At 41.2% G+C, this 23274-nt stretch overlaps 1 protein-coding gene across 1 annotated transcript in view; it reads right to left on the bottom strand.

The window, feature by feature from the left end:
- The window catches only part of LOC109931044 (parathyroid hormone 2 receptor-like), a 100247-nt gene extending 98731 nt beyond the window's left edge, over nt 1-1516 (bottom strand). Inside the window, exon 1 of the mRNA XM_048598714.1 lies at nt 1387-1516. Within this exon, the coding sequence (XP_048454671.1) occupies nt 1387-1516 (130 nt within the window). The remainder of the gene's footprint in view (nt 1-1386) is intronic.
- Between the last annotated feature and the right edge of the window lie 21758 nt (nt 1517-23274).

Here is a 23274-nt window from a genome sequence, read left to right as displayed (position 1 = left end):
AGGGTCCCCCTTGTCCTCACCTACCATCCCACCTGCATCCACATCCAAAGGATCATTAGCTGCCACTTCCAGCGAGATACCACCACCAGACACATATTCCCCACCCTTCCTTTGTCAGCATTCAACAGGAACCATTTCCTCTGGGACACCTTGGTTTATTCCTTCTCCACTCCGAACATGTCCCAACATTCCACAGCACCGTCCCATGCAATCGCAGAAGGTGTAGCACCTGCCCATTTACTTCCTCGCTCTTGACTATCCAAAGACCCAGACACACCTTCCAGGTGAAGTAGCACTCTACCTGCACTTCATTCAATCTAATCTCCTGTATTTACTGCTCAAAATGTGGCCTCCTCTACATTGGGGAAACAAATTGTAGACTGGGTGGCTGCTTCACAGAACATCTACATTCTGCCTGCAAAAATTACCCTGAGGTTCCAGTTGCCTGCCACTTTAACACACCACTCTGTTCCCTGACCAACATCTCCATCTCAGGTTTGCTGCAGTGCTCTACCAAAGCTCAGCACCTCATTTTCCGCTTGGCGACTCTGCAGCCTTCTGGTCTCATTATCAAATTCAACAATTTTAGGGCTTGTCCTCCATGTCTTTCCCCAACTCCCACACACCAGGCCTTTTTATCACATGGGCTGCTAGCTACTAATAGTCCCCGTTAGCAGCTATTCAATCCCCCAGACTGACCTTTACCCACTCTTTTGCCTGTCCACTATTTTTCTCTCTCTTTGGGCTCTATTTTCATCTATTGTTTACTCCTTAATCTCTCCCCCAACCCTGTCTTCTGCATACATACCAACCTTTTCCGCGCTACCATCAGTTCTGAAGAAGGGTCACTGGTCGCAAAATGTTAACTCTGCTTTCTCTCCACAGATGCAGCCAGACTTGCTGAGCAGCAATGTCTCCAGCCATTTCTGCTTTTATTTCCACCCTTCTCTCACTGGTTCATCTCTGACTCTTGCCTTCTCTTCATTGGCTTCTCTGTTTCCATTTCTTGGGATGGGATGACAACAAATATCCACTGCAAATTCCCTCACTCTCACAGCTATCTTAACTACACTTCCTCACATCCTGTGAGGACTGGATTTCATTCTCCCAGCTTTTCCTTATCTGTCCCGTCTGTTCTGATGATGTTATCTTTCACAGGAATGCTTTTGACATGTTTTCCTTTTCCTTCCAAACCAAGGACTACCATACCACCACCCCACCCCCACCACCTTGGAAAGGTTTGGAGGGATTTAGGCCAAATGCAGGTAGGTGGGACTAGTTTAGTTTGGGAACACGGTCGGCGTGGACTAGTTGGACTGAAAGGTCTGTTTCCATGCTGTACGGCTCTATGACTTATTTTTGGAAGAGAGAGGTGCAGCCCATTACCTACACTACCACCTTCACCCCTTCCCTTCCCTCCCAAAACCTCGACAGATTTCCCATTGTCTTCACTTTTCACGCCACCAGGTTTTACATTCAAACGACCACACTCCACCATTTTCACCATCTCCAGCATGATGCCATTGCCAAATACATCTCCCGCTCCCCTCCCAGTTAGCATTCCAAAGGAACTGTTCCTTCTGTAACAATCTGGTCCATTCCTCCGACACTTCCAAACTCTCATTCCCCCACCTGCATGGCACCTTCTCTAGTAATCAGATGAGGTGTAACGTTTGCCTTTGCTTCCTCCCTTCTCACAGTCCAATGCCCAGAACACACTTTCTAGTTCAGCAGTGTTTTACTTGCAATTCTTTCAATCTAGTCTCCTGTATTCACTGCTCTCAATATGGTTTCTTCTATACAGGGAACACCAAATGCAATATGACTAATTGCTTTACAGAATACCTTCACTCAGTCTGCAAGCATGATTGACTCTTCCAGGCCCTTGTCATTTCAATACACTATCCTGCTCTCAATCTCACATTTCTGACCAAGGTCTGCTGCAGTATTCCAGTGAAACCCAACATGACCTGGAGAACAGCACCTCATTTTCCATTTGGGCACTTTACAACCATCTGGAGTCATCATTGTATTCAGTATCTTCAGACCATGAACTATCTTTCATTTGTTTCCTCTGTCTTTCCCAATCATTCCTTCTCACATCCCCAGAGTCTGGCTTTTCTGGTTTTGCTTTCAATAGAGCTGGCCTATATTCTGCTATTAACACCAACTCTGTACCTGTATCCCTTCTCTGCAACCAGTATGACTTGTTTTTCTTTTTGTTCTGTGACGTTTGTAATCTCTAACCTTCCCCTGACCTCTCCCCTGTACCACTTGCCCCTTCCCACCTTTTTCTGCAGAGTAAAACTTATAATTTGCACCTCTCTCTTCCAAAAATAAGTCATATTGTTCACTGTGATATAGTAAGAACTGCAGCTGCTGGAGTCAGAGTCAATACAGTGTGGAGCTAGAGGAACACAGCAGGCCAGGTAGCATCAGAGGAGCAGGAAAGTTGTCGTTTCGGGTCTGAATTTCTGAAGAAGGGTCTCGACCCGAAACGTCAACTTTCCTGCTCCTCTGATGCTGCCTGGCCCTCTGTGTTCCTCCAGTTCCACACATTGTTCACTGTGTTGTTTTCTCCAGGAATGCCTCTGGACCTGCTGAATTTCTCTGGCACCTGGTATTTTTATTTCATATTTCCAGTATCCACAGTATTTTACCTTTGTGTCAGATTGTAAATGTACAATTTCTGTAAGGGCAATTTTCTTAGCAAAAAGAAACATAATAACAAAAGATCCAATACATTTGCAATTATTTTCATTCATCTGAGTCCAAACAGAAGCTGCCAAACAACTGTTGTCATTGCTAAAAGCTTCTTTAACGTTGCTGTGGATTTTACAACATTGCTCCATAGCAAGTAATTCAAGCCTGACGGACAAGTCAGGTCTAGCGTATAGTTAACCATTGTAGTCACATCCAAATATATTCCGTGCTGCTTCAACAACCATTTACATTTAATTAGCACGTTTGATGTAGTACAATAGTCCAAGTCAGCTAACAAAATGGTCTTTGGACAAAATTTGACAACAAACCAAATGAGGAAATGCTTGGACTGCTGATGGCAATTTTGATCAAAAAAGTAGGTTTTAACAAGTGTCAGCAATGGCTGAGTGAACATGGAACATAGAACGGTACAGTACAGGCCCTTCAGCCCACGATGTTGTGCCTACCTAGAATCCTACTAAGATCAAACTACCCTGCATACCCTGCATTTTACTATCCTCCATGTGCCTATCCAAGAGTCGCTTAAAAGTCTCTAAAGTATCTGACTCCACTACCACTGCTGGCAGCACATTCCACATGCCCACCACTCTCTGTGTAAAGAACCTACCTCTGACATCTCCCCTATACCTTCCTCCAATTACCTTAAAATTATGCCCCCTTGTAATAGTCATTTCCACCCTGGGAAAAAAGTCTCTGACTATCCACTCCATCTATGCCTCTCATCATCTTAAACACTTCTATCAAGTCACCTTCATCCTTCTATGCTCCAATGAAAACATCCCTAGCTCCCTCAACCTTTCCTCATAAGACCTGCCCTCCAGTCCAGGCAGCGTCCTGGTAAATCTCATGGACATCATGGACTTCCGGCATTAGCATAGACTCAAACTCCTGGGGTCTCAGAGTCCCGTCATCAGCATGGACCCGAACTCCCAGCTTCAGTGTGGACTCAAACCTCCGGTCTCAGCGTGGACCCAAACTCTCGGCCTCAGCATGGGCTCAAACTCCCAGCCTCAGCATGGACCCAAACTCTCAGCCTCATTGTGGACCCGAACCTCCAGCCTCATTGTGGACCCAAACCTCTGGCCTAAGCATTGATTTGGACTCCTGGCCTCAGTGCCGAGCCAAACCTCTGGCCTCAGTGTGGACTCGAACACCCGGCCAAAGCGTGGACTCAAGTACCCGGCCTCAAAATGGACTCGAACACCCGGCCTCAGCGTGAACTCGAGCACCCGGCCTCAGCGTGGACTCAGACTTTTGGCCCTCCCAGCCTTTGGGTGAAACCTGGCGTGGTCTGGGTTGGACGGCCTGTTATTCTGAATTGTTATTTCTCTATTTTTCCAATTTATTTCTGGATTTTTTATTACTTTATTTTTCAAAATTTTCAGTATGAATTTGTACTTAAGAATCTGTACCTAGGTGCCTTGGTACCTAAGATGGTGTCGTAAGTGGTGACTTGTATGTGACAATAAAGCTAATTCTTGTATTCTTTTCTTATTCTCGTAGAGGAGTCAAGCACAGTTTTCGCCTGCTGAGCAGAAAGATCAACTAGCCACCCAAAAAGTGTATAGAGAGGATGTCCATTGAAATTGTGTAAAAGGAGTTTTCCTCTGAGTTACTATGCTTCAGCAGAGATGCAGTCCTCTGAAGGTCACTTGCAGGACAACTTGAAGTCAAGCTCCAAAAGCTGCAATGTCTTTTCAGTGTTAATAAAGCAAGCTCTACACTGAATCTTTTTGTATATGGGCCATTTCAGTCAGGCACTGGAGTCTTGTACACCATTTCACAGAGGGTTACACACTATGCATTCACCAGGTAACTGAGGTAAAATATCACAGGTCCTTGCATTCATTTAATTTGACATATTGCCTGTGTAGTTATGGGTGTGATCCTGTGCGTACCATAGGATTACTGGTTTCCCAAAACTGCCTGAGGTAACCAGATGGAGCATCTATTCCATTGAAGGCACCAGGAGGACAGGGTCCAGATGCTATGTCATCTGCCCAGTGCCAGGGTTGCAAACATCTGCTCTGATCTGGAGACTACCTTGCAGTGGGAGAATTCAGTTGTCAGGATCCAATTAAGTACCAATGACATAGATAGATCTATGAAAGAGAATAAGAGTAGCTAGATGCTAAATGAAAAAGGAGAACAAAGGTTATAATCTCTGTATTTTAACTCGAGTCATTAACAAATTGACATAAATTGACTAAGACTGGTATCAGAGGCTCATACCCTGGTGTGGAAGGATGGCTTTCATTTCTCTTGGGACATTGGCACCAGGACATGTTAACGTGGGACATGTACCATTGGCATGGTCATCACCTGAACTGCACTGGAATTAGCGCTGCAGAAAGTCACATAACTATAAGGGTAGATAGGCTTTAAACTAAATAGTGGAGGAAAGGGGTCATGTAATAACAGATGTTATAAATCAAAAGAAAACAATGAGAGAATAAAGCAGGGTTTCAATTTGGGTAATGATAATCAGAGCTTAGGATGGAACAGAGCATACAAACTTAAGAGTTTAAGAGCGGAAAAAAATCCAGCAATTTTACAAGTGGTGAAAAGACAGAGTTAATGCTGTGTGTCAAATGCATGCAGCATCCATAACAAAACAAATAAATTGTTAGTTCAGAGAGAAGTGAAAAGGTATAACCTGATAGCCATTATAAAGACATGCTTGCATGGTGGCCATGGTGAGGACCTGAATATTGAAAGGAATTTGATATTTTGAAAAGACAGGAAGCTAAGAAAAGGAGGTGGTACAGATCTACTAGTTAATGAATTCATTAGTACAATGATGAGAGACAAGCTTGGCTCAAAAAACTAACATGTAGAATCAGATAGGGTGGAGATAAAAGAAAAGGAAAGACGAAGGTGACTTGTGGGAGTACACTATAGACTCCTTAACAGTAGTTATTAATTAGATCAGAGTTAACAGGAAAAGATGAACAGGACGTCTAAGAAAGACTCTGAAATAATTATGTCTTTAATCTGTATGCAGATTTGACAATTCAGATGGGCATAGGTAATTGATTTAATTCAAATTGATTTAATTGAGTCTATTCTAGGCAATTTCTTAGAGCTGCGTGTTCTAAAGTTAGCAAAAGAGCAGGCTATTTGAAACCCGACAATGTGCAATGACACAGGATTAATTAAGAACCTCATTGATTCTGAGACTAGGTTTCTGAATTTAAATGAAGGAAACTACGATAATATGAGATACAAACTGGCTGTGATAAATTGGAGAACATTACTTAAAGGGATGACATGGATAGGCAATGGCAAACATATAAAGAATGCAAGGATGAACTGCAATGATTCTTCATTGTCTGACACAGTAAAAGGGAGGTAGAGAGAAAACAGGAAAATACAGACCAGTAAAATTAACATCAGTACTGGGGAGTATTCTCGAATCCATTATCAAGGACTTTATAGCGGAGCATTTAGAAAGCAATAGCAGCATCAGACAGAGTCAGCATGGATTTATGAAGGGGAAATTATCCTTGACAAATCTTTTTGAATTCAATGAAGATGTAACTAGTACAGTTGACAAAGGGGAGCCAATCGATGTAGTATATTTAGACTTTCAGAAAGCGTTTGACAAAGTCGCGCATAAGAGATTATTGTGCAAGAGTAAAGCACATAGGATTGGGGGAAGTGTATTGAGATGGATAGAAAACTGGTTGGCAGTGAGGAAACAAAGAATAGGAATTAATGGGTCCTTTTCAAATTGCCAGGCAGTAAGTCATGGGGTGTCACAGGGATCAGAGATGGGACCCCAGCTATTCACAATAGACATTAATGATTTGGATGAGGGAACAATATGTAATATCTCAAAGTTTGCAGATGATACCAAGTTGGGTGGGAGGTGAGCTGTGACAAGGATGCAGTGATCCTTCAGCATGATCTGGACAAGTTGGGTGAGTGGGCAAATCAATGGCAGACGCAGTATAATTTGGATAAATGTGAGGTTATTCACTTCAGAAGCAAAAACAAGAAGACAGATTACTACCTGAATGGCTGTAAACTAGTAGAAGGGAGTGTGCAGCGGGACCTGGGTGACCTTGTGCATCAGTCACTGAGGGTAAGCATGCAGGTACAGCAGGCAGTAAGGAAGGCAAATGGTATGTTGGCCTTCAGTGAGAGGTTTTGAGTACAGGAGCAGGGATGTATTATTACAGTTATATAGGGCCTTGGTGAGGCCACACCTAGAAGATTGTGTGCAATTTTGGTCTCTTTTTCTGAGGAAGGATGCTCTTGCTCTTGAGGGAGTGAAGTAAAGGATTATCAGCCTGATTCCAGGGTTGGCGGCTCTGACAGATGAGTAGACATTGACTAAGTTAGGATTGTTTTTGCTGGAGAATAGCCAAATGAGGCGGGGGATCCCATAGAGATTTATAAAATTCTGATAGGACTGGACATGGTAGATGAAGGGAGGATGTTCCCGATGGTGGGTTTGTCCAGAACCAGAGGTCACAGTATGAGAATTCGGGATAGACCATTTAGGATGGAGATGAGGAGACATTTCTTTACTAAAAGAGTGGTGAGCCTGCGAAATTCATCACCACAGGAAGTAATTGATGCCAAAACATTGAATGTATTCAAGAGGTGTCTAGATATAGCACTTGAGGCAAATGGGATCAAAAGTTATGAGGAGAAACCAGGATTAGACTATTGAGTTGGGCAATTAGCCATGATCGTGATGAATGGCAGAGCAGGCTCAAAGGGCTGAATGGTCTCTTCCTGCTCCTATCTTCTATATTTCTATGGTTGCACAACAATGGCTAACAAGGGAAATTAGGGATAGATTCAAGGAAGAAGCATACAAATTGGCCGAAAACACAGCAGACTGAAAATTTGAGAGCAGTTTAGATTTCAGTAAAGGAGACAAAGGGATTGATTAAGAGGGAGAAAACAGAGCAGAAGAGTAAGCCTGCAGGGAGCATACAAATGTATTGTAAAAGCTTCTATGGGTATGTGAAGAAAAAGATTACTGAAAACAAGTGTAGTTCCCTTACATTAGAAACTGGGGAAAGTATACTGTAGAACAATGAGATGGCAAAAAAATTATATACGTATTTTGGTTCTGTCCTCACAAAGGAGGACATAAATAATGTCCCAAAAGTGTTGGTGAACACAGAGTCCAGTGAGAAAGAGGAACTGAAGGAAGTAAATGTCAGTGGGAAACATTGTTGGGGAAATTGTTGGGCTTAAAAATTGATCAAACCTCAGGGCCTGATAATCTACATCCCAGAGTACTTAAGTAAGTGGCCATAGAAATAGTGGATGCATTAGTGGTCATCTTTCAAATTTCTATAGACTCTGGAACAGTTTCCGTGCTTTGGAGAGTAGCTAATGTGACCCTACCATTTTAAACAGAGGAGGTAGAGAGAAAATAGGGAACTATAATTTGATATTGGAAGTAAGAAAATGCCAGATGACAGATTTAATAGCACAGCACTTGGAAAACAATGACAGGATCAGGCAGAGTAGGCATAGATTTATGAAAGATAAATCATACTTAAAAACCAACTGGAATTTTACAAGAATGCAACTTGTAGAGTTGATGAGGAGGAGCCAGTGGATGTGATTTACTAGGGCTTTTGATGGCTTTCAATAAGGGCCCACATAAGAGATTAACATGTAAAACTAAAATGCATTGGATTGGGGGTAGTGTACTGATATGAATAGAGAACTGGTTGGCACACAGGAAGCAAAGAGTAGGAATAAATGGGTCTTTTTTCTGAGTGGAAGGGAACAGGTGATCTTGTATTTGGTAAAGGGTAATAAGGCAGGTGTAATAAATGACTTTAAAAGAAAAGATCCCTGAGGAAGTAGTGATCATAACATGGTAGAATTTAATGTTTAGTTTGAAGCTGAGAAACATGGGTCAGAAGCAACTGTGGTTAACTTAAATAAAGTGAATTACAATGAAATGATGATAGAGTTAGCTAACTTGAACTAGGCAGACAGATTAGCTGGTATGACAGTAAGCAAGCAGTGGCAGACATTCAAGGAGGTAATTCATCACTTTCAGCAAAAGTACATCCTAGTAAGGAAAAAAGATTCAAAGAGAGGGATAACCCAAACATGGCTAACCATGGAAGTTAAGGAGACTATTAAGTTGAAAGAAAAAGCATATAAGGAAACCAAAATTAGTGATAGTCACAGAGAGTGGAATAAATTCAGAATCCAGCAAAGGAAGACCAAAGAGATAATAAAGATAGAGAAAATTAATTATGAGGTTAAACTAGCTAGAAATATAAAAACTGACATCTACATATTTAAATAGGAAGAGAGGAATCTAATTAAACATAGGCCCCTTAGAAAATGAATCTGAGGAGACTGTTATGGGGAACAAGGAAATGGCAGAGGAGTTAAACATATTTTGCAACAGTCTTTACGGTGGAAAATACTTTGAACATCCCATTAATACTAAAGAATAAGGGGGAGGAATTAAGTACCATCACCATCACTAGAAAAGTAGTATTAGACAAGCTGATGGGGCTAAAGGCAAATACGTACCCTGGCCCTGATGGCTTACATCCTAGGATCCTAAAAGAGGTAGCGACAGAGATAGTAGATGCATTGGTTGTAATTTTCCAAAAAAGAAATCTTTTGCCAAGATGGCAGTGGAGTAGCACCTCAGCGTATGGTTTCCTTAGCCCAGGAGTCTGGAACTTCTATTTCTACTACTCCATCTGCTTTTACTTCTTTTTTTCTTTCTCTGCTGTTTTTTAAAAATGTTCCCCTATATTGTAGCTATTATCAATATTCATTTTATCTTCTTTCGGCGGCTTCAGCAGGGTGCTTCTCCTGGCCCAGGTTCAGTGGTGAGGTAGCTTCCAGCAGCCTGGCATGACGTTTTCCTGGTATGGCAGTCTTGGCCCGGTGTATAGATCTCATCCTGGTGTGGAGGTCTTCTTCGGTGCCAGCTTCTGGGAGTTCCGGTGACTTATAAAACTTTTCACTGTGTGTTTTTTAATGTAAAAATACACGTGACGATAAATTGCTATTCTATCCCAAAAATCCTTGGATTCTGGAGAAGTACCAGAGGATTGGAAAATGACCAAAGGACGAGAGGCAAAAAGTGGGTAACTATATGCTGATTAGCCTAACATCTATTATAGGAAAAGTATTGGAACTAATCATTAAGGAAGTAATAGCAGGACATTTGCAAAACCATCCAATTGAGCAGAGTCAGTGTGGCTTCATGAAAGGGAATTCGCATCTGACTAATTTATTACAGCTTTTTCGAGGAAGTCTCAACCAGAGTGGATAGAGAGGGAATCGGTAGATGTGTTGCGTTTGGATTCCAGGAGGTGTTTGACAAGGTACCTCACAAACAGTTTAGTCATAAGTCCGTGCGTTGGAGTACTATATTGGTATGGACAGAGAATTGGCTAATGGGCAGGAAACAGAATGGGGATAAGTGGTTCTTTTTGAGCTTGGTGACCTGTGACCAATGGGGTTCGTCAGGGATCAGTTCTGAGATCACAACTGTTTATAATATATGTTAATGACTTGGAGAAGGGAAGTGAATATACTTTAGCGAACTTTGCAGATAACACAAAAATCGATGGAAAGGCAGGTTGTCAGAGGGATACAAACAGGTTACAGAGAGATGTTGATAGGTTTAGTAAGTGGGAAAAAAGTTGCCAAATGGAGTATAATGTAGGAAAATATGAAGTTGTACATTTTGGAAAGGAGAACAAAAGAACAGAATATTATATAAATGGATAAAAACTACACAAAGCTGAAACACAAAGGGACCTAGGTGTACTTGTGCACAAAACACAGAAAACTAGCACAGAGGTGGCAGGCATTCAGGGGGTTAATGGAATGTTGGCCCTTATTTCATGTGGGTCGGAGTATAAGAGTAGGAAAGCCTTTCTCCCATTGTACAGGGTGCTGGTGAGACCTCTTCCGGAGTACTCTGAACAATTCGGGTCTCCTTATTTAAAGAAACATATTATTTCATTGCAGGCAATTCAGAGAAGGTTCAATAGGATGATTCCTGATATGGAAGGATTGTCTTATTAACAGTTTGAGACTCTAAACGTTGGTGTTTAGAAGAATGAGAGGTGATCTTATTGAAACATACAGGATTCTTACGGAGCTTGACAGGGTAAATGTGGAGAAGATATTTCTCCTCATGAGAGTCTACGACCATGCTTTCAGAATAAAGGGGTGCCAATTTAAGACTGAAGGTTAAAAGTCTTTGAAACTCCTTGCCACAGACAGCTGTGTATATTTAAAGATGAGACAGATAGATTCTTGATCAATTACAGGGAAAACATAGGATAGTGGAATTGACGAATATCAGATCAGCCGTAATCGTATTGAATGGTGGAGCAGACTTGAGGGGCTGAACAGCCTATTCCTGTTCCTATGTTTTATGGTCTTATGGAGCAAGACTGTAACAGATAAAAATCAATGTTGTAAATTGTGAATCATTCATCTACCCAGGAAACATGGGAGACGCACTGGCTTTCAGGTGAGACTGAAACTGTATGGTTTCAAGTCCCCCATCCCTCGCATACACCTGACAAATGTCCAAGCATTGGAAACAAGCTAGATGATCTAGACTCACCTACCAAAGAGAATTGAGAGACTGCTGTGTGCTCTATTTTACAGAGATGTGGCTCACTCCTGCTACACCTGACTGTGCCTTACAACCTGAGGGTTTCTCAATTTATCAGATGGACCTCACGTCATCCTCAGGCAAGGCAAATGGTGGAGCGGTCTGCCTCCTAATCAATACCTCCCGGTACTGAGACGTGACTACCCTGGCGAGTTACTGCCCTCGTGTCCTAGAATATCTAACGGTGAAGTGCTGTCCCTACTACTTGCCATAGGAGTTCACCACTGCTATCCCAACAGTTGTTTACATCCCATCCCATGCAGAAGTGAAGAGTGCACTTTACGAAATATGCACCACTACAAATAGCCTTGAGACGGAATGCTCCGAGGCTTTGTTCATCTTAGCCAGTGACTTCAACCGGGTCAACCTGAGGAATGTGCTACCAGAACACCACTGACGCATCTTTTGTCCCACCAGAGGTCCTAACATCCTTGACCATTGCCACACAACCATAAAAGACGCCTACCGCTCCATTCCCCCGCCCATATTTTGGAAAGTCAGACCGTATGGTTGTGCTCCTTCCCCTGGCTTACAAACAGAAACTGAAGCATGAGAAGCCAGTACAGAAAGTCATACAGTGCTGGTCTGAGACAACAGGTGAGCTGTTACGGGACAGCTTAGAGTTGCTGGACTGGTCCATATTCAAGGTGGACTGGTCCATATTCAAGGACTCAGCAGCCAACCAAACAAAGTATATCACTACCCTTACAGACTTCATTAGTAACTATGTAGAAGATTGCATGCCAAAGAAGTCAATCCAGATGATCCCCAACCAGAAACCATGGGTGAACTGGGAGATCTTGCTCCCCACTGAAGTCCAGGTCTGAGGTGTTAAATTTGTCTGACCCTGACTTATACAGGAAATCCAAGTATGATCTTCGCAAGGCCATCAGTGACGCCGAGAGTCACTAGAAAACTGAACTAGAGAGCCAGACCAACCACACAGATATCTGACATTTGTGGCAAGGCTTACACAACATAATAGGCTACAAAGCGAAGTAGATTAGAATCGCTGACAATAGTACATCCTTATCTGATGAGCTCAACACATTCTACGCTCGCTTTGAACAAAAGGTCAGTGAAATTATGTCACCTGTCCTGACCACTGCAGACATCAGATTGGCCTTCTTGAGAGTGAACCCATGGAAAGTGACTGGCCCAGATTGAGTCCCCGGCCTTGCCCTCAGATCCTGTGCGGACCAGCTGGTGGGAGCATTCTCTGACATCTTTAACCTCTCCTTACTACAATCTGAAGTCCCCACTTGCCTCCAGAAGTCCATTATTATCCCAGTACCAAACTAAAATCATGCAGCTGTCTCAACGACTACCACCTGGTGGCTCTGACCTCCATAATTATGAAGTGCTTTGAGAGGTTAGTCATGACTCACATCAACTCCAGCCTTCCAGATTGCCTTGATCCTCTACAATTCACCTACTATCACAACAGGTCCACAGCAGACACCATCTCCCTGGCCCTACATTCATCCCGGAACATCTGGATAACAAGGATACCTACATCAGGCTCTTACTTATTGACTACAGCTCCACCTTCAACATCATAATTCCAAACTAACACATCGCCAAACTCAGGACCTAGGTCTCTGCTCCCCTCTCTATATTTGGATCCTTGACTTCCTGACCAACAGACAGCAATCAGTAAGGATAGGCAATAACACCTCATCCACGATAATCCTTAACACCGGTGCCCCGCAGGGCTCTGTACTCAGCACCCTAATATAATCCTTATACACTCACCATTGTGTGGCCAAATTCTGCACCAACTTCATTTACAAGTTTGCTGACAACTTCACTGTTGAAGGTCGGATATCAAACAATGACAAGACAGAGTACAGGAAAGAGATAGAGTGCTTAGTGACATGGTGTAAAGAGAACAATCTTTGCATCAATAACCCAGCAAAATGAAGGAGCTGGTCATTGACTTCAGAAAGTGGAGTGGAGGGCACGCCCCTGTCTGCATTAATGGTGCCGAGGTGGAGATGGTTGAGAGCATCAAGTTCTTGGGAGTGACGATCACCAACAATCTCTCCTGGATCACCTACATTGGCATTACAGTCAAGAAAGCAAAAGAACACTTCTACTTTCTCGGGAGGCTAAGGAAATTCAGCACATCCATAAAGACACTTACCAATTTTTATAAATGCACCATAGAAAGCATCCTGTCTGGATGCTTCCCAGCATGGTATGGCAACTGCTCTTCCCAAGACTGCAAGAAACTACAGACAGTTGTGAACACAGTCCAGTCCATCACACAAACCAGCTTTCCATCCATTGATTCCATCTATACTTCCCACTGCCTCAGGAAAGCAACCAACATCATCAAAGACCTCTCCCACCCCAGTTGTACTCTCTTTAACTCTCTTCCATTGGACAGAAGATATAAAAGTTTGAATACCCATATGAACAGACTCAAAAACAGCTTCTTCCCTGCTGTTATCAGGCTTTTAAAAGGACCTCTCAAATGTTAATGTTTATCTCTATCTCTGCACATTCTTTGCATTTGTAACACTCTGTTCTGCACTCTGTTCTGTTACCCTGAAGCGTTTTGTTTGGTATCATCTTCATGAATTGCACCCAAACAACACTTTTCCCTTTTTCTTGGTAGATGTGACAGCAATAATAAATCAAATCAAATCATCCATTTTGTAAATAAGGTAGATAACATTATCATCAATGGTGAGATGCTATGAACAGTAAATAAGGAGAGATAGTCTGATGTCCAAATGCAGAAATCTTTAGTATCTGATGTTAAGATACAGAGTAAGTTAAAAAAAAAATCATGAAATGTTAGCTTTTATCCTGAGTGCTGGAATATACTGATATGGGAGAAGGTTATGATTCAGTTGTACAGGTCCCGAGTTAGACGTCATTTAGAACACTGTGTTAAGTTCTGTGCACTTTGCCTTAGGAAGGTTATTTTATCTTTTTATCAAATGGAACTCAAATTCACCAGAATTATACTGAGGTGAGAAAGATAAAGTTACAAGGAAATATCGCAAAAGAGCAAAACGATAGATTAATGGATGGTCTAGGTTTCATGCCTATGATGATCAAAACAAAGATAGCTTAAAAAGATAAAAGCATATCCTTACAAAGGCATCCTTTGAGCAGAGATAGGCCATTCAGTGGTGATGTTATAAAGTGTTTCTTCACACAAGTGCAGTACATTTCTAAAATACTGCTGCTTCTAGAACCATTGTGGCTCATTCAAAGAAAAAATCAAAAGTGAGATTGTTCGGTTTCTGAGAGGCAAAGCAATTTTATCACTAAAAGACCAAGCCAGTCAATGGAATTAAGAAAAATGGTTGAAAAGCCAAAGACCCTGCACACTTTTCTAAAAGTGTTATGGATTCATGTTATGATTGTTAAAAGTTACGTGCATAAACCTCTTTGTTTTTAACCTCTGTTCCCACATCCACTTTAAAGTTGTATCAGAGATAGTAGGAACTGCAGATGCTGGAGAATCTGAGATAACAAGGTGCAGAGCTGGATGAACGCAGCAGGCCAAGCAGCATCATAGGAGCAGGAAAGCTGACATTTCGGGCCTAGAAATTTCTGAAGAAGGGTCTAGGCCCAAAACGTCAGCTTTCCTGCTCCTATGATGCTGCTTGGCCTGCTGTGTTCATTCAGCTCTACACCTTGTTATCTCCACTTTAAAGTTGTTCTGTTTGCCCATTTTACTTTCAAATTAATTCACTTCATGCTGTATAACATGTCACCCACCTCATGTGTGCCATTTAAACAGACCATTGATGTTTTATTTAAGTTTTTTTTTATTCATTCATAGGATGTGGATATCACTGGTTGGATCAACACTTCTTGCTGATGTCTAATTGCTTAGAAGACGGTTAGGAGTGAAGAAGGGTCTGGAAGCATATATCGGCCCAACTACGTAAGGAAGGCAGATTTCCTCCCTTAAAGAGCATTAGGGGAGTCAGGTAGATTTTTATAATGATGGTTATATGATCAACATTAGGCTATCTTTTTACCTTGCACGTGTTGGGCTATTCTCCTCAAGGTTCACGACCCTTTAGAATTTCATACAATTTGTGCTTTGAGAAACCGTATGTTATACATTATTTCAAAGGAAAACTCAACTAAGCAAGCTAAATTTCATTTGTCTTCAACAAATCTGTTTTACCTTTCACTCATTAATCCATGTAATTCTATTTGACAACTAATTGTGTCAGGTTATGAGCAACTTTAACTTGACAGTTTGGACAATGGAATCTTCTATCATTCTAGCAATGTTTACATTTCTGATAAAGAGTGAAATATTGTGGTCACAGTCTTCGTGCTTTCCACATTTACAGTTTTCAACAGCCAATCAAGTAACGCTGTCCACATTGGGTTCATTTTCTGCTTTCATCTTTCCAAATTGCCTTAGTGCTTTTTATCCAGTTGTTCTCCATCAAACTTCTCCTCCACCTCCTTCTTCTGTTTAAAGTTACAAAATCATTTTCTCTATTGGAGTCAGATGTAAAATAATGGCCAAAATTTTCCTGACTTCAGGTTATTGGATACCACTGTATGATTGAAAGTATGAATTGCAATCCTGTGGAGTGGGGTCTAGAACCTGGGAACACAACCTTGGAATAAGTGGCAGATCATTTAGGACTGAGGTAAAGAAGAAGTACTTTCTGCAGACTGTGGTGAAAATTTGGAATTCGTTGCTCCAGAGGACATGGAAGCTTAGTCCTTGAATATGTTCTGATAGAGAGCAATAGATTTCTACTTGTTAAAGCTATCAGGGGATACAGGGATAGTGAAGGAAAATTGCATTGTTTTAGAAGTACAACGATCATTTCATTGAATAGTCGAGCAGTTTCAAATGGCTGAATGGCCTACTCCTGCTCCCATTTCTTACAAACTTGAGATCCGAGTTTAGTGATTCACTAAATCACTCCCAAACTGAAGATAACATTCTATCATATAATGAACACTTTTAGCACAGTATCAGCTGGAAGCATAGAGAAATGAGTGGAAAGCAACAAAAAAGTCCACATTGGACCATTTCCCTGGTGCTTCATCACTCATTCATGACGGAGAGAAGGAGATCGTCACATCATTTCAAGGCTAATGGGGTAAAGCTTGGATAGTCATATATAATTGGGTGCAATGGCTGTGATTCATGTCCTGTCCTTGACCTTTCAGATTTAGGTGTGCAACATGAAAATTTGGTGTCCCCATCTCATCTCAGTGATTGTATCTTGCGGCTAAATAGGTCCTACATAACTTTCCTCTCCTAAACGCTGTCTGTCTCCTCTGTGCTCAGCTATAGGGCTAGGAAGCATTGTTTAGAAATCATGTGGTGAGCCAGCTTCCTCTCTGAAGGGTACAATGCACTGAAGAATATTAGTGCCCTTTAAAATGTAAGAAATAATTGAGCACAGGACAGTTAAGCGTTCCAGATTGATGGTTGCAATATTAGAGACTTTAGTAGTGGAGGTGGCCAGGAGGTATCATTTTTCCACAGAGTGCAATGACGATCACCGTCGGAAGAATTTGGGAGCAGAAGGGCCAGGAAGGACGATTCTTGGATTCTTGATTGAAATACCTGGCAGATAACCCCACAAAAGTCTAATAACCACATGTGGATTATCAAAGCCAGTGAACACATTTTTACAGGACCATCTCCAACTCGTTACGCTACCAGCCTTTTAATGCAACAGACCATTATCAACCACTCAGCAGCATTAACTGCCCCTTGGGACTCACTTTTAACATTCGAGAAGAGCCATACAGTCATTACAGCGAATAAAGAGGTTATTTGGCTGGTTGACCTTCTTTATTGCATGATTTGATAATATATCGTGAGTTTGGGTTCAAGACAGACTGTCCGAAGAGAAGGTAAAGTCAGGAAATGTCTTCGGACTTAGACCACAAAATCATGCTATTTATTATAGATTGATACTTAATGTTGCTGTACTTGTTAATCATAGATGTAGCAAGCTCTGATCTTATAGTTAGTTAAGATACCTTTCTTGTGTGTTCATTTTACATTTTTAGTCTGGTCTGTCGTAGAGAAGACCTCTAGATTTTTCAACTAAACCTTGCTTCATCATTGGAATCATACTGTTTAATCTTCTCTGCAAACTATCAAAAAAAATCAGTCCCTTCGCAGAGTGTGGTGATCAGAACTGGATGCAATACAATGTGGCCATTCCAGAGATTCATGAAGATTCCGAGTAACATTCCTACCTTTATATGTGACTGATTGATACTCAGTCATACGGAGTATGACTGGTATATTCACATATACTAGTATATATGACTGGTACCTTTGCTTAGTTGCTAGCTGTTGCTCGTGGATGCGGGTTGCTAGTTGTCTGCCTGTTTGTCCCACGTAGTGTTTTGTGCAGTCTTTGCATTGTATCTTGCAAACCACATTCATCCCGTCCATAGCATCTATTGGGTCTTTGTCATACCATGGACAGGACGAATATGGTTTACAAGATACCATGCAAAGGCTGCACAAAACACTATATGGGACAAACAAGCAGACAACTAGCAACCCGTGTCCATGAACACCAGCCAGACAGGACTAGATGTCCTTGGTTTCAATACACACAGATGAGAAAAAACACACTTTCAACTGGGACAACGCTACTATCATTGGACAAGCCAAACAGAGGACGGCCGGGGAATTCTTGGAGGCTTGGCATTCATCCGTGGACTCCATCAACCAACACATTGAATTAGACCCGATATACTGACCATTACAAAGCACAGCTGGAACCAGCACCTACCGGAAGCAGCAAAAATCAGACTATATAAATTTGCACCGGTACAGGACAACAGCATTTCACAGGAGGCTCCACAGCACTGAGGATGTCACCTAGTAAACCTCCCAGCTCAGTGAACACACCAATATCTATAACCAGCACCCGAGCTACAAATCTTCACTTGAACCCTGAACTCTTGCCCTTAATTTGCATGTTCATATTTTATACGTTTGCTGGATTATTTCAGTATTTAATGGCAAGTTGAGATGGAAGTGGGTTTTGATGGATTTCTAACAAGACGATTATTCCTGATTTTGATCCATACTATTGAGTGGGGCCTTCCAGTAAGTATTCCACCAAATAAAAATGGAACATTCCTTTTGTAATAAATAAGAACCAGCGGAGTAGCCCAGGTGAGCTAACAGAGTTATTTTCTGAAAGGTCCATTGTGATTGCCTGTCAAAAACAAATTGAAACCATCAAGATATAATTGTGACAACAGACAAAAATTGCTGACTACAACCATTCATTTCGAAGATACTTTTGAAAGATTTATATTGCTGGCTGAGATAATCATTGGGAAATAAAGGAGTATGAACTGAACCAATTGACATGATTGGATTCATTATCTAAAGTCAAGACAAGAGAGGTCCTCAGCATGACAGCAACTACTTGGATACAGCATTATAAATGCTCATTTTTTTAATCATACTGTCAAAGAGAAGGCACAAAGACTAGCAGTGAGAGATCAAGTTCTTTTTGAGAAGCTAAACATATTCATTCATTAGATTAGATTAGATCAGATTTTATTGTCACATGTACCCGAGTTCAAGAGTACAGGAGAACAGTGAAAAATGTACAGAGTTACCATTCTCCAGCACCATCCCACAATGCAATAGTTAGAATTAAAAACAAGAGCCAAAATTAAAGAAACGGAAACAAAAGGAGAAGAAAATGTCCAGATCACCCCTTCCCCGGCACCATGAGTCTTGAGCTGGACTCATCAACGCCGCCTGCACTGGATCCACTATCGCCAGGGTAACGCCACCACAGCAACCATTTCTTCACCGCCACCAACACCACAGCCTCGAGTCCTGCACCTCTTCTTGTTGTCAGAAGTTATAATATTTCATTCAGTTTTCCAACAAAATGTCATACCTCACATTAGCACAGTTTTCTAACACAATCATTGACCGCTTGACTTGAGTTTCCAAGATGGTAATGAGCATTTGTGGAGATCTTTGAGCACCACCATGCCAGTACATTATGGTTTATTCATAGTATGCAGTCAAGTAGTACAAAAGGGAAGACATGCAGCAATTTAATTAGTGAGACATAAATGCACCAAGTAGTATTTCTAGAATCACATCAATGATTGACAATATAAAATCTTTATGCATCAGCAATACTGAAAACATCCCCATCGAGGAAGTTGCCCAGGTCTGCACTAGCTATCCCACCACAAGTACCAAAACCTATGCCCATGTTTCTTTCACAATGAAACTCCATGACCTGGATTTTTGTCAGCTGTTATGTACATGTTTGAAAGGGCAGCAGAAAAGCACACTGGAAAACCAAACCTGTTTCTGCATTATTGAATCACTGCAGTGTGGAAACAGATCCTTCAGCCCAATGAATCTACACAGCCTCCCACCCAATCTACACAGCCTCCCACCCAATCTACACATCCCTGAACATTATGGGCAATTTAACATTGCCAGTTCACATAACCTGCACATCTTTGGGCTGTGGGAGGAAACCAGATCACCTGGAGCAAACCCACACAGACACAGGGAGAATGTGCAAACTCCACAGAGACGGTTGCCCAAGGGTGGAATTGAACCTGGGTTGCTGGCACTGTGAGGCAGCAGTGCTAACCACTGAGCCACCGAGCCACCATGCCACCCCAAAATAGCATTCTGAACTAACTTTCATTTTCCACACACTCCATGTTCCCATCCTTATCTTTAAATCCCTGCAACATCCACCGAATATTTAGAATAACTTATACTTTATTTCGCCACCCATATCATTCAACTCTGGCTTTGGTATATACATTACCTTGTATTTGCTATAGGTGCAAAAGGGCAAAACAATGCTACAAATATAAAGTGTGTAGCCATTTTAATTTTCTGGTTTCAGCTTCTAATTATTATTTTAAAATTCATCATGTTGATCAAACTTTTAGAACATTTTAAAACTTTTAGAACATTTCATCAGTTCCTTTGATTTATTTATTGCCCTGTTTTAGATCTTCTTGGACACATATATATTCAGTTTATTAATAGATCTCATCATAAATATTCACAATATATATTCAGTTTATTAATTGATCTTAGTGATTTAGCATGAGTTAAATAGATGCTGATTTATATGCTTCACGTACTTTTTAAATTAGTTGTATTTATAAAGTCCTTATTTACTTTAAACTTTAGTAACACAGGATAGAAGTAACAGAAAACAAAATATGACTGAATTAACCTAAGAAAAATGCATAGATTATGATGTTAATGCTGTTAACACTGTGCCAATGATACTGAAACTGTTTCAAATTGGCAATCATAAAACAAAAGTCGAATCACTGGAAAACCTAATTTAATGCTATACTTCAGAAGTGGTGTTTAAGTTGAAGCTTATAAGTTTAAACTGTTCTGTACTAAAAGTTCCTGAATTATCCGTTCAAGTAACATTTATCATTTGTACTTCCAAAATTATTCAAGTTGAAAGTTGCAAAAACACCTTATAAACACCCTGCACCATAGAAATAAATGAATCAATTTCAGAGACAGGAAAGCAAAAAATATGTATTAATGAACTTTGACTTGCCTCCCCCTTGTGCTCCATCCAAAATCAATTTGTTTCTGTTCTGTGCTGTATAAATATTAACATTAGGTGTTGTTTCCGCCCCTCTGTTTATGCCCCTCGGGTTTAACATTAGATTGTTAAATATATATAAAAACATAGAAAACAGGAACAGGAGTAGGCTATTCAGCCATTTGCTGCCTTTCAATATGATCGTAGTTGATCATCAAACTCAGTACTCTAATCCCACTTTCTCAGACACCATTTAATCCCTCAGAACTATATCTAAATCTTTCTTATAAACATTCATTGTTTTGGCCTCATTTGCTTTTTATAGCAGAGAATTCTACAGACTCAAACTCTCTGGATGAAGAAATTTCTCTTCATCTCAGTCTGGCCCACCTCATACCCTTAGACTGTAACCCAAGTTCTAGATTTCCCAGTCATTGGGAACATCTTTCTTGTCTAGTCCTATTAGAATTTTATAGGTTTCTGTGAGATCTTCCTTAATTCTTTAGAACTCCAGTGAATATAGTCCTAACTCATCCAATCTCTCTCCACATCAGTCTTGCCATCCCAGGAATCATTCCTTTGTTGCACCCTCTTCATAGCCAAAATATCCTTCATCAGATAAGGAGACCAAAATTGCAAACAATACTTGAGGATTGGTCTCTCCAAGCCTTGTACAATTGCAGCAAGACAACTTTTTTTCCTGTACTTGAATCCTCTCATTATAAAGGTCAACATTCCATTTGCCACCTTCACCACCTGGTACATCTGCATGCCTACTTTCAGCAACCAATGTACAGGACACCCAGGTGTTGTTTCATCTCACCCTTTCCCAAACTATCACCTTTTATATAATCTGCCTTCTTGTTTTTCCTACAAAATAGAAGACTTCACATTTATCCACATTGTATTTCATCTATCATGCATTTGCCCACTCTTTCAGCTTGTCCAGATCAAACTGATACATCTCTGCACCCTCCTTACTTCTCACCCTCCCACTCAGCATTGTGCCATCAATAAAGTTGGAGATATTACATTTAATTTCCGCATCTAAATCAGTCATTTATATTGTGAATATCTGGGATCCAAGTATTGATCTCTGTAGTACCTCAGTAGTCAGTGGTTGCCACTCTGAAAGAGACAAATTCATTTCTGCTCTTTGTTTCCTGTCTGCCAGTGGGTATATACAAGTCAACACCAGTTTTAAAGTAAAATTAGACTTTACTGCCCAATGTAAATATGATGTAAGTTTATTCTATGAGGAATTAAGAAGAGGAGTGGTGAGTGGGGTGGTAGAGTGTGTGTGTGTGTGTGTGTGTGTGTGTGTGTGTGTGTGTGTGTGAGTACCTCACATGACCGAACCAGGAATTTCTCCCACTTGTACCATTGCTATATGCTAGAAAGATTCAAAGGACGATACTCAACCTGTTTGGATGTCATCAAGTTCTGGGGTGTGACCCAAATGTCAAGCCTCTAACACAAAGGCAGAGACACAATCCACAGCATCACAAAACCTCTTGCACTTTGGAACAAACACAGAGAATGCTGGAGAAACTCAGCGAGTCTGGCAGCATCTTTGGAGAGAAATCAGAGTTAGCATTTTGAGTCTGACATGACTCTCCTTCAGAAGTGAAAGATGTTGGAAAATGTGTTTTCTAATACTTTTGACAGGCAGAACAGGAGCAAGGAGGCAGATCATAGAGAGGCCCAGTGCAAAAGAATGTTGATGGCACAGGTTGTTAATAGTGGTGGAAGAGAAAAAGAGATGTAAAATGTGTGTGAATTCAGGTGTGAAAAGGAAAGAATGGTTCCTGTCTACTAGCAGGTGGGGGGATGGTAAACAATGTAAGAAAAGTGGAGAACAGACACAATGCAGTCAATTTCTGAAGTTATGGAGTTCAACGTTTAGGCCACAAAGTTTTGGAGGCCTAAGCAAAAAGTGAGGTATTGTTCCTCAAAACTGTGTTGTTGGAACACCGCAGCCTGCCCAGATCAGAAAGATTAGTGAGAGAGCTAGGTAGTTTAATGAAATAGCAAACAACTGGGAGGAGACTCTTGATTGAACAGTATTACTGAAAAGGGTGCAAAACAGGTGAGAATGGTGATATGGCACAATGCACAATGTAGAAATATAGGGAATAACAAGCTGTAGAGCTGGATGAACACAGCAGGCCAAGCAGCATCATAGGAGCAGGAAGGCTGACGTTTCGGGCCTAGACCCTTCTTCAGAAATGGGGGAGGGGAAGGGAGTTCTGAAATAAATAGGGAAAGAGGGGGAGGTGGATAGAAGATGGATAGAGGAGAAGATAGGTGGAGAGGAGACAGACAGGTCAAAGAGGCGGGGATGGA

The sequence above is a fragment of the Rhincodon typus genome, chromosome 7 (genome assembly GCF_021869965.1).
Source record: "Rhincodon typus isolate 14 chromosome 7, sRhiTyp1.1, whole genome shotgun sequence".
NCBI classification, from domain to species: Eukaryota; Metazoa; Chordata; class Chondrichthyes; order Orectolobiformes; family Rhincodontidae; genus Rhincodon; species Rhincodon typus.
The sequence above is the reverse complement of the archived record's forward strand: the minus strand, read 5'-3'. Positions and strand labels throughout refer to the sequence as shown.